General features: G+C 35.1%; 1 protein-coding gene across 1 annotated transcript; it reads right to left on the bottom strand.

The window, feature by feature from the left end:
- Positions 1 to 8,939: 8,939 nt before the first annotated feature.
- On the bottom strand, positions 8,940 to 15,024 carry LOC121260929 (phosphate transporter PHO1 homolog 3-like). The gene is made up of 13 exons (XM_041163018.1): positions 14,142 to 15,024; positions 13,653 to 14,013; positions 13,497 to 13,545; positions 12,297 to 12,368; positions 11,804 to 11,933; positions 11,571 to 11,691; positions 10,671 to 10,929; positions 10,456 to 10,560; positions 10,156 to 10,350; positions 9,643 to 9,921; positions 9,418 to 9,554; positions 9,094 to 9,275; positions 8,940 to 9,045 (listed from the first exon to the last, which is right to left on the bottom strand). Exons 1-12 carry the CDS (start codon positions 14,743 to 14,745, stop codon positions 9,176 to 9,178), a joined length of 2,412 nt encoding a protein of 803 aa, XP_041018952.1. The 5' UTR covers positions 14,746 to 15,024; the 3' UTR covers positions 8,940 to 9,045; positions 9,094 to 9,175.
- Between the last annotated feature and the right edge of the window lie 864 nt (positions 15,025 to 15,888).

The following is a 15,888-nucleotide window of genomic DNA, read 5'->3' as shown; positions in this document are numbered from 1 at the left end:
CCAAACCGGATCGAAACGGGTAAAAATTGGATATACTAGTTTAAAAGGTAACCGGTGCATAATCGATTTTTGAAAATGCAAAATTGATATATATCGATTCGATCCTAAATTTTATCCAAAATGAGACCGAACCGGTTACACACCTAAATTAAACACCATAGAATTACTAGAAATATACACAGGTTCGACTTTTGTACCTAGGCGCCGTAAACACAAAAGACCACCCTACAAAGATCATATTAGGTGGTGAGACCTTTACAAGGAAAAACATTGCCTATTTACAACACATTTTGTATTCACATCAGACAAAAGTGACTCCTCTAGGAAGATCATATTAGGTGGTGAGACCTGATTTGGGCCCTAAGTTCATGCATTGCAGAGAAACGTGCTATTCCTCTGCAATTCTAACAAAGAAGCTTTATTTCTGTTTTGGTGGTAGGATAGGCTCTGCCACCTCAACCATTTCAGTAAGATCAACAAGATTCTTAGAAGAGAACTGAGTATTTTTACCATCAGAGGACCCTTTGAGAGTGTTCCGAGCATAGGTTGCAAACTGAGTGTGGTTCCCTCTTCTTTCCTTTTCCTATTGTTCTCTTCTTTTTTTTTTTTAGTCCCCCGACCTTGAATCAAAGTTGCAACTGTTTGAATTTCTTCTGTAGTTTCTTCCTTCTCCAAGGCCAAAGTTTCTTGGGGGTAGCTTTGAATGGTTCATGCTCTCTTTTTACTTTGAACTCAAGATTGCCATGTGACTCAACTTCATTGGTGATGGGTTGATTGGCTTTTTCTATGTGTCTGTGTTATAGGATGATAGTTGATGGAGAAAATTCTTCAAAATGGGTAAGTATCGATTGCTAAACTGATGGACCTCTAAGAGCATTGGCAATGCCCTAGCCAAATGTCAATGCAAGTGTATAATTTAGCTATATGTAAAAAAAAACATCTATATTGGACTAGCTAAAAGTCCAAAGTTAAAGACTTCAGCTATAGTAAAATTAAACTCTTCTCCAAACATAGCGAGCTACTGTTCATGGTTTAAACTAATATTTTATTATTTCATCTATCTTCCCACGTTATTTTCTCTTTCTTCATCTATTTCCCTCGTTTTCATTTCTTCATCCCAAAACACACATCTCCTTTCTTCATCCCGAAACACACATCTCTGTAGCCCTTTGTCTTCTTCACCCGCGCGCACCAAACAGGCCTGCGTCTTCTTCAACCGCAAGACGCCTTCTCTCCGTCGTCCTGCCGTCGTCTTCCAGCCCAAAAGGTAATTTCTCTTCCTCGCTCCTCCCTCCCTCTTCTCTGCTTAGATTTCTTCTCCCCCTTCTCTTTCTATTTTCTCCCATTTCATCAAGTGATTGAATCTGTGTTTAGGGTTTGCGCGTCCCGAACTCTGTTGCAAGGTTGCCGTGCCCATGAATCCTCGTCCAAAAAGTTGCACATTTCCTCTACAAACTGAACTTGAAAATCACGATTGGGGTATTTCCGTGTAACTAATTTGAGATTTCGGTATTTTCGTTTGTGATTTGGGTATTTGTCTATGGTCTGTGATCATGCATAATGTTTAATGATTTCGGTATTTTGCTTTGAGATTTCGGTATTTTGATTTGTGATTTGGATATTTTGTGCTGGAATCTGATTTGAGATTTGGGATTTGAGATTTTTGTGTTGGAATCTGATTTGAGATTTTTGCCTAAGCTGTGTCTTGTACGAGGCAAACATGTTTAACTCTCAAAAACAACTTTAAAGACTAAAGTTTAGTGGGAAAAAGCTTGTATCAGTAGATCAAGTTGGGTATTTTTGGGTATGTTGGAGACTCAGTACCACACATTATCCTTTATGCACGTGATTGAATCATTTGTTGCATTTTGCTAGATAGGTGGTGTCAGAATGTAATATTTGTCTTTGTTTAAGAAATAGGAGTGTTATGTTATCCTGTTTCAGAGTTTATTTGATGCTTATCACTAGGGGTGTAACCGGTCCGGTCCGGTCCGGTTTTGAACAAAATCTAAGACCGAACCGGTATGTACCGGTTTTGTATTTTCCAAAACCGATTACGCACCGGTTACCCTCCTAAACCGGTACTTCCGGTTTTACCGGTTTCCGATCCGGTCCGGTCCGGTTTTCCGGTTTTTTAAAAATGTAAATTTCATAGTTTGTCATTAAAAATTTGTTTATAAAATAAAAAAACTGATTTAAAAAAATCTGTTTTACAAACTGTTATTACAAAAAATCTGTTTTAACTTTAAATAAAAAAATCTGCTTTACTAAAAATTACTTCAATAAAAAATCTGTTTTACTACAAAAAATCTGTTTTACTATAAAAAATCTGTTTTACAAAAAAATCTGATTCACTCCAAAAAATTGCTTTACTAAAAAACTGGAAAAAAATCTGAAAAAAACTGGAAAAAACTGTTTTACAAACTTTTAAATATAACTACTACAAAAACTGAAAAAAAAAAAATCTGCAATAAACTACCTTATCTAAAATAAGTCCTTGCATGCTAAAGGAAATAACTTAGTACTTACACATATTTTTTAGTTAGAGCAATCACAAGAAATTCAAGAATGGACATCAACAAGCCTATGAGCCTATGGAATAAAATAAGTTCAAAAGTCTAAATTAGAAGTCCAAAAGTCCAACAAATTACAAGTCCAAAAGTCTAAATTACAAGTCCAAAAAATTATTAGTATAGCTATATAATATATTAGACTATATAATAGATTAATAGTATTAATATTAGTCTATTAGTATAGTTATATTATATATATTAGTATTAGTTATAGTAATTTAGTATAACTATATTAGTATAATTATAATTATAGTCTATATTAAACTATTAGTATTAGACTATTAGTTAAATAGTTATAGACTTGTATATTAGTATAGCTATATAATATATTAGACTATATAATAGTATTAATATTAGCCTATTAGTATAGTTATATATTAGTATTAGTTATAAACTATATATTAGTATTAGTTATAAACTTTTAGTGATTTAGTATAGCTATATTAGTATAAGTATAACTATAGTCTATAGTGATTTAGTATAACTATATTAGTATAAGTATAACTATAGTCTATAGTGATTTAGTATCACTATAGTCTATAGTGATTTAATATAACTATATTAGTATAAGTATAACTATAGTCTATATTAAACTATTAGTATTAGACTATTAATTAAATAGTTATAGACTTATATATTAGTAAAGCTAAATAATATATTGGACTATGTAATAGTATTAATATTAGACTATTAGTATAGTTATAAGTTATATATTAGTATTAGTTGTAAACTATATATTTAATATTAGTATTAGTTATAAACTTTTAGTAAAATCTTTTAGTATTAATTATAAGTATAACTATAGTCTATATAGTCTATATTAGACTATTAGTATTATTTATAAACTTATATATTAGTATTAACATTTAATGTAATAATTTATAAATTATAATATGAAATTATTTCATATATGAATATATATAATTATATATATTATATATAAAAATTTCACATATAAATTTATAATTTTATATATTAATATATATATATATATATAAAATATATTGTATAAAACTTAATAACTTATATATAAAAATATTTTTTTTTTGTATATTTTTTTATGAACCGGTCCAGTCCGGTCCGGTCCGGTTCGGTTCCAAAAATCTTAAAACCGGAACCGGACCGGACCCGGCCGGTTTTAGGATTTTTGGAACCGGTCCCGGACCGGACCGGTTCAAAACTGGTAAAACCGGTCCGGTCCGGTCCGGTCCGGACCGGTTTTCCGGTTTAAAATTACACCCCTACTTATCACAATATAGTTTTACAATGCTCATCATCTAGTTTTACAATCCTCTTGTCACACTTCTTTTAATTTCATGAAGTTTTGTTTAGACTAAAAAACTGAGATATGAAGTTAGGATTTCACCTTTAGATATATATATATATAAATATATATATATATATATGTTGCATTTGTGGAGTTCTATAATGTTGATATTGGCAAATTCAATCACTATTATGTCTCTGACCATGTGGAGTTCAGTCACTATTGTGGAGTTCTATAATAAGTTGTCGGCATGTTTGTTGGCTTCAACCACAATTTCATAATGTAAATGTTAAGTAGAAGAAATGTTGGTATGTTTGTATATGTGATTGTTAGGTGAATGGTTGACAAAATACATTTACTAAATAATTAGGTTGAGAGAAAAAATAGTTGAAAAATAATAATTTTATTTATTAATAAAGTTATTAATTAATATATCAACTGTATTTGTAAAATATTAAAAAAAAATCTATATTATTAAAATATATAATATTTTATTATTATTTAAAACTTAAGATAGCTAATCTAATATAAACTAATCTAGCTATAAGTTCATGTTATAGTCAAAATCTAACATTTAGCGAAATTTTAGCTAAATTTTAAACTTAAGGGAATGAAATCAAGTCTGCCATGCTTTGTTATGTCAAGCGAGGCAGGATCTGATTGTGTTTGGTTAGAAATTAATGAGATAAAGTTTGGTGTGATGGTTTCAAATGTTGGTGGTATGGCAGGTGTGAAGTGAAGCTTGGTGGGCTCACTGTTGGGTTGACGACTGATGGGAGAGGAGGTGGGCTACAGATATTAATTGGAGCCACCAACTTATTTATGGCTCACTGTTCATCATCCCTTACTGTAGACCATTCTCTGGAGAAACCCATCTCCCTTGATGCTGGTATCCCGCTTCTGTGCCTCCATTGACCTGAGCATTGAGCTCCAGTTGTGATTTGAAGAGGATTCTTTCGGTTCGTATTGGTGGATTGGGAACTTTCTTCTGAGTACATCTTTCCTTTCCCTTAGTTGGCAGCTCTTCCTTCTGGGTTGGCTTTGCAAAGTTTCCTCTGTTTTTCGATGATTGCTTGGTTCTATAAATATGACAATAGGGAGTGCATCTCTTTGGGTAGGCCTTTGTCTATTTTGTTCCCGAGCTGGGTCCGTTTGTTGTTGTCGTGGTGGAACCCGTGTGTCATTTCTCCATGTTGATGAATTTTCGACCCTCATCCACGGTCCATAAATTGAAATTTCTGGTGGTTCCACGTAGGTTGGACAAGCTTGGGCTATGTAACGCCCCAAATCTAGTTGGCCTGGAGAATTACTATCTGTCACTTAAGAACATATTTTCCTACACAACTAAAATAAAATTCTAAAACTTTATTAGCAAAACTCAATCTCAAGTACTCTAAATAACCACATTGAAACTCTACAAAGTTATTACTGCAGCAAAAAGCTAAGGAGTCCAAAATCTCCCGTAGTCATAACAAACCAAACTAATAACTTCAAAAGTCTTAATAAACCCAAGCCCAAGATATAATTAAATCTAAAAGACATAAGACATCAGAATTTCTTCTTCTAACATCCTCTCTCAGCTTAATCATGCTCACCAATCTAATCCAGGTCCTCAGTTAGACTATCCACATCATCTGAAAAATATTATGAAGATAGGGGGTGAGTTATCAACAACTCAGTAAGCAGAAATCATATGCTAGCGTGTAAACATGAGCATTTACAAAGTAGAGCATGCAGAACAAAATATTTTCCAGAGTTATCATGCAGAACAGAACATATTTTCAAAAGTAACAGAGCGATGGTTTTAAGGCAAGTAAAACTCATAGTGCTTTGGCATAACATAAACTGAGTATCATCATCAGATCAAAACAGAGCATCAAACAGAGCAGAGACCATGTTTCACCCCCGTGGTAGGGTTGTGCTAATCCCGGTGGCCAAACCAGGCAGAGACAGAGGTGAAATCTTTCCTTTATTCTTCTCGGAGCCCCGAGTGTGCACACAGGAAAGACCACAATAAAACCACTTTGTTTCCAAAGTGGGTGCACTCAGAGACAAAGAAGTTGGTACCAACCCAAACAGAGCAGAGCATAACAGAGCAGAGCAGAGACAGAGTCAGATACAAAAACCAGTACACCATGCCAAAAGTTTTCAGATGTTATAACAAAATAATACAGAGTACCAAAACAGAATCAGACAGTTAAACACGCTGAACACAAAAGCCAGAACATCTTTCTAAATAAATGCACAACTTTTCATATCCTCAATATCGCTCTTTTTCCAGATTTCAGAAACCACATGACAGAATTTAGCTCATGTCTACATAATGCATGCCAAAACATATTTTTCCTTTTTCACACAGATTTCATGAATAATGCAGATGAGTGACCGAGGTTGATCTTTATTTTCACAAGTTCCCAACATAACACAAAATATGCAAGTTTTTCATAAAATCAGCCTCAGTCTTATTAACTTGTATAAAACCTAGCATAGGAACCCCACTTACCTGACTCCTGCAGCGCATTATCTATGACTTGAATACGGTCTCTATCCGTCTCGTCACCTATTCATAAAAATAATATAAACTAAATATTAAAGTCCAACAACACAAAATTGGTCTTAGACAACTTAATACCCAATTTCTAGACCATAATTCAGTAAGTTTAATCAAACTCAATCAGCCAAATAATAATCCGGACAGCCCACACTTCGACCCAAAATATTCTATACCAATCTCAATATTGTCCAATACAAGCATCAAAACCAATGTCAACTCAAATTCCAATAACTTACACTTATTCCTACAGTTCGCAATCCCAAACAATTACTAACAATTTAATCAGGACGACACTACACACTACTCTCTCTCCGTTCACAACTCCACAACAGGAAAAAATATCTCAACACTTCTAGATGTTAAAAGGCCCCAACAAACCCTTCTAAACATTTCCAATACATCAAACCAATAATCCAAAAATATATCATCACTTCCTAAAAATCATCAATATTCACCATGACCAACGTCAAACTCAAAACACCAATATTTAAACCCGAAACAGCTAACAAATTTCATAGCATAAACCAATCTCACACAAACAACTCCATCATCCAATCTAACCGATCTCCTTACTCCTCGGACTCAGTCCGGCACCACCAATAAATTAACAGTAAATATGAATTAGAGCATAAATACATTTAAATCTCAAAAGTTCTTTGGAAAAAATACTTACAATGCTATAATATAATTTTTGAGAGATCACGGAGGTGCTAGAAGCGGCAACGCAGCAATAAAACAGTGCCAAAAGCACTATAGCCGTGGGTCTCAAAAACTCACTTTTGAACGGGTGTAAACGAAGACCCGAGATTGATAGGGTAGGGCTTAGGGATGTCGGTGAAACTAGTGGTGGTGGTGGTTGGCCGTGGGTGGCGGCGCAATAGGCGGTTGAAGTGCAAAAATACCCAAAACGAAAATGTTGATGGTGGGGCTTCACCGGTGACAGATCGAAGGTGGGGTTGGGTCCATTGGGTTGCTAGAAGGTCGAAGATGATGTGGTGAGAAGATGGTGGCCGGGGGTGGCGCGACGGCGACGCAGGGCGCAAGGAGTGCCGCGGCTTGGTGATGCGCGTGGGAGCTAAAGGCGACGCGGTTGGGGCTGAGATTACAGGGGGTGGTCGTTGGTGGCTGGGAAGGACAGTGGGCCGGGCGGTGTCGCGCACGGCAGCGCGAGGCGGCGGGGCTGGGTGGAAGAAGAAACGGACGGAGAGAGAAAGGGGGAGAGTCGTGCGGCGAGCGGGAGAGGAGAGAAGAAAAAGAAAAGAAAAAGAAGGAGAAGAAAAAAAGAAGAAAAAGAAAAGAGGAAAGAGAAAATGTAAGGAAAGAAATGAGGTCCAATCCTCATATCTTGGGTCACAAAAACGATCCAACGGAAACGATTTTAACACAGCAAGTAAAATAAAATAATTCAAACGCAGTGATTAAAATGAAAATAAATAATTAAACCCCACAACAAGTTAATTTAATTTGAGAAGAAATTTAAACGCATAAAAATAATTAATTTAGAGAAAGCACTTCAAAAATAATTTTCGTAAACTAAAAATCATAAAAATAACACAACTAAAAATTCAACAATTTTAAAACAAGAAAACAAATTTTAAATTAATAACAAATAATCTTTTAATTAAAAAATACACTAAAATACGGGGTGTTACAGGCTATGTGATCAAGTCTTCCACATCCATAGCAGAATTTCGATTGGCTCTCGTACTTGATCAGTATTTTCCTCACTATCTTGCTAGATCAAACCCTTCTGGTTGTGGTTGTTCAACGTTCATTTCCACTTTAATACGCAGAAACCTTCTCAGAGTTACACCAAAGATGGATGCTTTGTCCACTTCAATGAGATTTCCCAGAACCTTGCCTCTTCTTTCAGCATTTTTATTTGTAAGCATCTCCATGGGTAGACCATGGATTTGTATGTAGAAAGCAGAATAATTCAATGCCATTTCGTTGATGCTTAGTTCAGGAGGCCAGTGCCTAATGACCATATGGAATCCTTTGAAGTTCCAAGGGCCAGAATCCTTTCCTTGTCTTGCTGGTTTGGAAACGTAAACAGAAACATGTTGGTTTTTATATCTTCAATCATGACCATTGACAAAACTCCACACAGCTTTGATGGTAGCATGGAAAGCGTGTCTGTTGAGAGATTTTGTGGAAATTAATTTGCCAACTGGAGTGCGGTTTGAGAAGTGGTTTGCTGGACCTTCTTCCGGTTCTAAATAGAGATCATTCCATCAGAAAGCTTCAGCTTGTGAAATAAGCCCATCTATATCAGATTGGGCTGAGGACATTTCTGTGTTGGTTTGTGGGACGGATAGGGAGGGAGAGGCAGGGGTGCAGGGATGGGGCTGGTTTGTTTAAAGGGATGGAAGGTGGGGAGAGAGTAACGGCAAAGAGCTACTGAGAGGGGAAGGACTCATAAGAGAGGTGGGGACTGGGGAGAACTCACTCTAGGAGAGAGAGGTGGAGAGTTTTCCTTTTTGATTGTGGCTTTCATCGTTTATGAATTCAAAAGGTGGAAGAAACAATATCACTACTACCTTGCTTTTGCATTTAAATTTCGTTGATGATGAAATTGAATTTAATCGAACAAAAATACATCATTTGAGACTCTGGTCGACTGCTTTCACAAGGAATATAGTGGACTGTTGGACAAAAAAGAAAAAGAAAAAAAATCTTACTACATATGCACCTCCCCCAAAAAAAAAAAATAAAAACTGAAAAGATAAAAATAATTTGATTTTCTCTCTGTTTTCAGCGTGCTAGTTCCGTCCTTAATTCCTACTCATCCTTGTCTTCATTGTCATCATAGTTGAAGGGTAGGGGAACAGACTTGAATGCACGGTACTTGCCAACATTGTTCAAATGCTCATTCTCCAACCTGATGTAAATCACAAGAAATTGAAAACATTAAATTTGTGCAAATTCTCAACATTCAAGTACCCTTTCTTATCCATAAAAAAATAAAGCTTATATAAACATGTTAGAAATTTTACTCCAAAATGACAAACAATCTTGGTTACCTGAAGAAATTCCAAATCCCACGACGAATGATTTCTAGGCAGGCTACAATGGTGATTAAAGATTCTCTATGTAAGAAAGACACCTTGAAACCCAAAACAGTTTGCAACCAAGCAAACCTGAGGACGACATTCAACACCTGCATGCATATATTACCATGAAATTACAAAAAGATAGTTGAGTGTCAGATTTTGATGAAAACTCTCAAGTCGAAGTCGTTTACTCACCATGGCTCCAAAATATACACTTTTGTGAGGGATCAGAAGCTTGTCTCTCAGCCATCGGTTCTTAGATTGCCGTTGCAGGAGTCCCCAGTCCAAGACAAGGTCCCAATATGTACTGACAATTGCTGCAATGGCTGAGAAAATCCATGCTAGCATCCTCCAACCCAATCCCTTGTCGAGACTGTAAGCTGTTCTCAAGCTAACAGCCACAATTGTCACAAAATATTTCAGCCCGTTGTATCCTTGCATAGCATCTTTCTCTTCAAATAAGCGGCGGAGGCACTGAAAAGAATGAGGGAATAAGTCCTTGCAACAAAAATCATTATGAGTTGTGGCAAAAGAAGAAATTGAGCTTTAATATATCACTTGTTTTAAAAGCTTAAGTCTCGCGTGCATGCTAAAATACACGCAGACCCATCTATTTTAATCGAAAGTGGAGTAGATTAGTCGATGTTGGAATTCAAGACTATTGTTTGTCTCAACAGCTTAAATTATTCTCTAAAAGTGAGTTGGAACCTGAAGCAGTCGAGACAAGTAGGGAATCACTGCAACAATGAAGTAGAAAGTGTTGAATACGTCACTCTTTTTGCAAGTGTTTTGTCTGTGCTTGTAGTCTCCCCAACCGTAGTAGCATACGTAGAACTCCAAACTTCTCAAGGCTTGGACTTGGCTAGTAAACTGATCCGCCAAGAAGAAATCTGGGAGCGTGACCTGTCATATAAACAAATTCACATATGTTTATTAATTATTACAAACATCCACCTCAGTTCAATTTCGTTAACCTCTTGCATCATGAACAGTTGTCGACCACAATACCTTGTACAAAGGAGCACAGATACAGTGAAAGAGACATGTGAGGAAGAAGAAACGACTTGAACGGTACAGTATGTTGAATGGAAAGAATAATATGATAACTACAAGCTGCAGATCAGCAAGAGAAGGATAAATTTCAGTACTGTATATATATATATATATATTCGGAATTAGATGGGGAAAAAGTAGGTAAAGTACTTCTACATATATAATCTTACCAGAACCAAGTTGAGAGGCAGAAGTTCTGTCAATGCTTTGTAATCATTCGTTTTTGGGTCCCTTTCCATGTCAAGGTTTAAGAGAACACTAGCTAGTGCTAGTGCTGCAAGACCAAAGCTGAGGAGGAGAACTTGTTGGTAGCCCAACTCGGTTCCTTGCTTGAAGCCGAATATGAAGGAATAGTTGACTCGGTACCGCCTCCAGAAGTATATGTTGGCAGCATACATTAACATGTGCAGAACTATGAAGCCAAACAAACTGCGAGCGAGGAAGGAAGTTTAAAATTGGAAAACTAGAGAAAGTTTTAAATTTCATCTTTCTTGGATTGAAAGCATATCATCTGAATCTTTTATCTTTAAAAAGCTCAAAGGTGCTCACAACGAATTATATATATATATATATATGCTGGTCTTGTGATGTGAAAAGAGTTTATCCAAGTTGATAGGCCAGCACAAAACTTGCGAAGTCAAATGGATTGAGAGTACTATTCACAAATTTCAACTCACAAATCTCACTACTATTCACAAATCATCTCAACTCATCTCATCTCATCTCATCTCTCAATCCAAACAGGGCCTTAACACATGTTTTCTCTCTCTTTCCTTGCCATTAATTTTTGAAATGCCTTTAAAAGTATTATTGATCCTTAGTTCTAATCCTAATTGTACATTTATCTTCTCATTCTCAATTAAAAATATCTTATCAATCGGAAGTTTGGTTCACATGTGGAGAAGTAAATAATTAATATCATGCATATTTCCATCTACTTAAAACTTTTGGAATAATTAGTATTATAGACTCTTAAATTCAACATGGAAGAATAAGGATTATACAGTACTGGACAAAACTTAAAAAATCTGTTGAGTGGAGATGTAATCCTAGAGAGAAATGAAAGTTACCTGTACAGGGGAAACATGTTCTCCATATATTCGGTCGCCCCTTTATTATTCATGAGATTACGAGCGCGTATAATTAAAATAAGAGCTAATATCAGAGCTGTCGTGCAGCCAGCAAAAAAACCTGAAAAGTTTTCCAAAGAACAGATCCAAAGGGAAAGAAATGGACATTAGATTTATCCCCATAATTTCTTCGCTGTTAAGAAGTTTAATTCATTCTAGATCAAAGACCTTACCCATGGAAAATGTAGTCCTATGTCTTTCTCTCTTTGCCTTGGGTCTTAAGATGTTCATGCCTTTAGTGCGGTTAGAGTTGGAGAAATGCTTGATGAATGCAGCTTCAGTCCTTTCCATAAGCTTGGTAACCTACAATGACAAGTGGCTTATATATATCAGCATAGAAGGAAATAGCAGTACTGGACAAAGCAAGTAGCAATCCTCTCGTAAGTGAAGTCTTGATGAGTTGGGTGCTAAGTTGATGTGTGAATAGTTATATTTTATGAATTTCATTGAGATGTATTTCAATGTATGAAGTAAGTTAAGATATGTATTGAAATGTATGAGGTAATATCCTTTAACTTAACGAGAAGTTAAAAAAGTAGTGAATGTTATTAATAATTAATTTGTGATGAGTTTAATAGCCAAACATAACCTTAGGTCTGATTCATTCGAGGTGGAATGATCCTTCTCTGCTTTCATGTACTTTGCTTAGGAATATAGAAATCTCACCTCATCAGAGCTTCCGAGGAAGGAGTTATCCACCATCTTCATGTAGGATTTTGATGCATCCCTTGAAGTAATCTGCAATGTTAGGGTATAAATATAAGGACCAAAATATCAATGTTTAAAGGCTGTGTTTGGTTCCTAAACTTAGTTGAGTTCAATCTAACTTTAAGATAAGTCTAATATCCAAATACTCAATTCTTAAATTACTGAACTCATCTCAACTCAAAACCTTTTTACATGTGGGACCCACAATATTTTTCAATTTAAAACATCTTTATACGTGAGATTCATAACCTTTTTCAATTTCTCATAAAAAGTGTTAAACTCATCTTAATATCTAAATACACTTTAAACTCAATTTAGATGGAGTTCACATAACTACTCCCTCTACTACTTAACTCACTACTATTTATAAAGAACTCAACTCAGCTAAACTCAACTCAACATCCAAACCAACCTGTTCTTAGAAAGAGAGAAAAGGCTGCTGGCTATACAAATGGGACCTAACCATAGATGCCCCTCCAATTTATGTCTCTCATATAGTTGCACACTAATAATCTAGTCGCCTCCCAAAAAGAGGTTTTTCTAAATAAACCAAATTCAACACTTCGGCTAAGGGTCAAGTTGGTAATTTTTTCACTTCTCCCCCCTCTTGGAACCTGGATATCATATACACAATATAAAAAAAAAGAAAAAAGAAGATGAATGCTATCTACAAGCCTCAAATAGATAAGCATCATACAAGCATTTTATAAAAAAGTGGGTTACCAATAATAAAAAATATTTTTTTTACACTTTTTAGAGAGAGTCTACCTTTTGACAAAGGTTTGTATAGAACTTGTCTATTAAAATTTGTATAAATCATTTCTTTATTTGTAAACGTCTCGATATAATACTTGAATAATGGTCCTGACTCCACTGTACTTTTTTCCGATTTCAGTAATATATTTCATGTATGATAGATCAACTTATTAAGGAGAGTTTGACTCATATACAAGTATATAAAATGTTAAAATACAAAGGATTGAAAAGTGTCTTTGTATTATCTCAAACTTTTAAGATAGTTGATGATTAAATATTTATATAATTATTTATTCCTCTTCTAAGCTTGCCAGTAACGTCTTTGCTAAAATATGCATGAGACATTATGATAATGATGCCCAATTGGAAAAGAAGTTTACTCTTTTTGGCGAGGGAAAATACCTTATCATATTTCTTCATGATCTTTGAAAATGCCAGTGTATTCAAGAAGCTGTCTCATTCATGGAAAAGTATTAATAGTGGAAACAAAAGAAGAAGAAGACAAGAAAATCCAACTAGATCTAATAAAAAAAAAAACTAGCAATATATGTCTAATACCTGAAGCTTTTGAGAAGCCTGAGCTTCTGGTAAAATTCAATAATAGCCCGCTTAAGTTGTTCTTCAACTTTCCTAAGATTTTCCCTGCTGAAATTCAGCTCCGTCTGGATAGGATAATGGAGGATGCTCTTAATGGTGGAGCGAGGAGTCTCCCGGGTGTTGTTTATTTTCACACGATTAAGCACTTCCAGAGGAGCTGGTCTACTGGCCCTGATGTTGTTCGGCCTCTGTTCTTGAACCTTTTGATTGACAAGTACATCAATGGTCTCCTCATCTTTTTCCTGATCACTCGAATCATCTGATTGTCCACGGCTATTCGATCCCACCTCTTCAATCACATCCATCGACATGACAATTCTTCCTGCATATATGTGTAATTTTAATCTTCTTTTGTAACTTAAGCTCTTTTTTTAACATTATCGATTTTTTTTTTCTAAAAAAAAAGGCAGATCCTTCGATTAATAGCTTCGTAATATATACAAAACTTACTACTTGTTCTGGCCCCTCTCGGTGTTGAAGCCGATAATGCAGCTGCAGAAGCTGCAACATCTGAAGCAAGACGAGTCATCTCAACTGATTTATCAAACCATCCTTGAGGATTCTCCACTTTTATTCGAAAAGCAATGAAAGCATCCATTTGCTTATTCAACATATCCGCTTCCTTCATCACCTCCTCCACCTTAGACCTGTAAAACTTCTCCACTTTGTTGAATTCATCGTCGAGCCTCCTGAAGTAAACCAACTCGTACTCTCCCCCTTCGTCGGAGGACATGAGAAACGTAGTCTGATAGCTTTGTGAGCCATCCCGGCTCACTGAATTTACGAGAATGGCTTGGCTTTCAATGTCATGATCATCATCGCGAGTAGTGGATGATGGGCTTGTGGGGTGGTGGTTGTATCTTTGTGTAAGGCCGCTAAAAGCTCTGTAAAGTGTGAGCTTTCGCTTTAGGCCGGCCGATGGGGTGGCCGGTGGCCGGTTTCTTTGCTTGAAGTGTAGGATGTCTTTCAACAAGGTTTTGAGCTTACCATAATCCATGTATGCTTCTTGCCATTCGGGCACCATCTGTGCCGCGAATTCCTTTCCGAACTTCATGGTTTTTTGGGTTTCGTTGCAGACTGCAGTATCACTGCTGCAAACGAAGCAACGTGTGAGACAACACCTTGAGGCTTGATGATGTGGGATTTATATAGACAGGTTGAGAGCGACCATTTCCTCTTCTGTTATTTAAAAATAAATAAAAAGAAAAAGAACCTCACCCTTTTCTCGAAAATCCATGCAGAGAAATTTCGATCGACGGAGCAAATACTTGTTGGCTTCTGGCTAGGTCCACTTTTCCATGGGAGAGAAATTCTGAGATAGAGACGGGAGGCAAGATAAAAAGTTTCACTTTCTATATAGAAATTAAAATATCGTAGCTGTCACAGTTGACAACAGGGAACGCTACAAGAAAATGAAGAAAGATTGTTGACTCTGACATATTTTTCATTTATTTTTATTTACCTATTTCTGAAATCCATCTCATAATTTTGAAAAAAAATATTCTGATCACAAGCAGGTTGTATGAAAATAATTCACAAATTAATGTGATTTGAAGTAATTCGTTATATTATAAAAAAAATTATTGTATAGTAAATTTAATAAATTAGATAAAATCAAGTTAATTTATAAAATTATTTTTGTATAATTATTTTTTTATTTCATTGTTTTCTTTATTTAGTCGCACTACAAAAAAATGGATATTTATGATTATTATTTTATAACAAAAATTATTATTTACGAAGAAAATAGATTTATTTTAATTAAAAATATTATTTTGCTAAAAATAATTAATCTCAAAAGATCATTTTTTTTGTAATGACGTGGCGAGATTTTATAAAATTTGTTCCTAAACCTAACTACATATAGTGGGGGCTAAGAATGGTAAGTTGTCACATTTTTCTGCCTTTTCTATATTTGAGAACTTTCAAACATAAACTTTCTATTTCCCACCTTCTAGTCAAAACATAGCTTTGAAAATTGAAATATTTAAGAGAGGTTTGGATTCAAAACTCATCTCAACTTATCTCATCTTATTATTATAATTTTTTTAAATTTTTACACAAAATATAATAAATAATTTAATTTTTTTAAATTCTAAAATAACTTTATCAAATTCTCACATAAAATATAATAAATAATTCAACTTTTATTCTACTATTCACAAACCATCTAAACTCATCTCAACTCATCTTAACC

The sequence above is a fragment of the Juglans microcarpa x Juglans regia genome, chromosome 4D (assembly GCF_004785595.1).
Source record: "Juglans microcarpa x Juglans regia isolate MS1-56 chromosome 4D, Jm3101_v1.0, whole genome shotgun sequence".
Taxonomy (NCBI): domain Eukaryota; kingdom Viridiplantae; phylum Streptophyta; class Magnoliopsida; order Fagales; family Juglandaceae; genus Juglans; species Juglans microcarpa x Juglans regia.
The sequence above is the reverse complement of the archived record's forward strand: the minus strand, read 5'-3'. Positions and strand labels throughout refer to the sequence as shown.

Coding starts and splice junctions, on each gene's coding strand:
- LOC121260929 (XM_041163018.1), bottom strand. CDS start 14,745: ATGAAGTTCGGAAAGGAATTCGCGGCACAGATGGTGCCCGAATGGCAA. Junction 13,546..13,652: donor AGGCTTCTCAAAAGCTTCAG/GTATTAGACATA, acceptor TGAATGAGACAG/CTTCTTGAATACACTGGCAT. Junction 11,934..12,296: donor TCCTCGGAAGCTCTGATGAG/GTGAGATTTCTA, acceptor TTGTCATTGTAG/GTTACCAAGCTTATGGAAAG.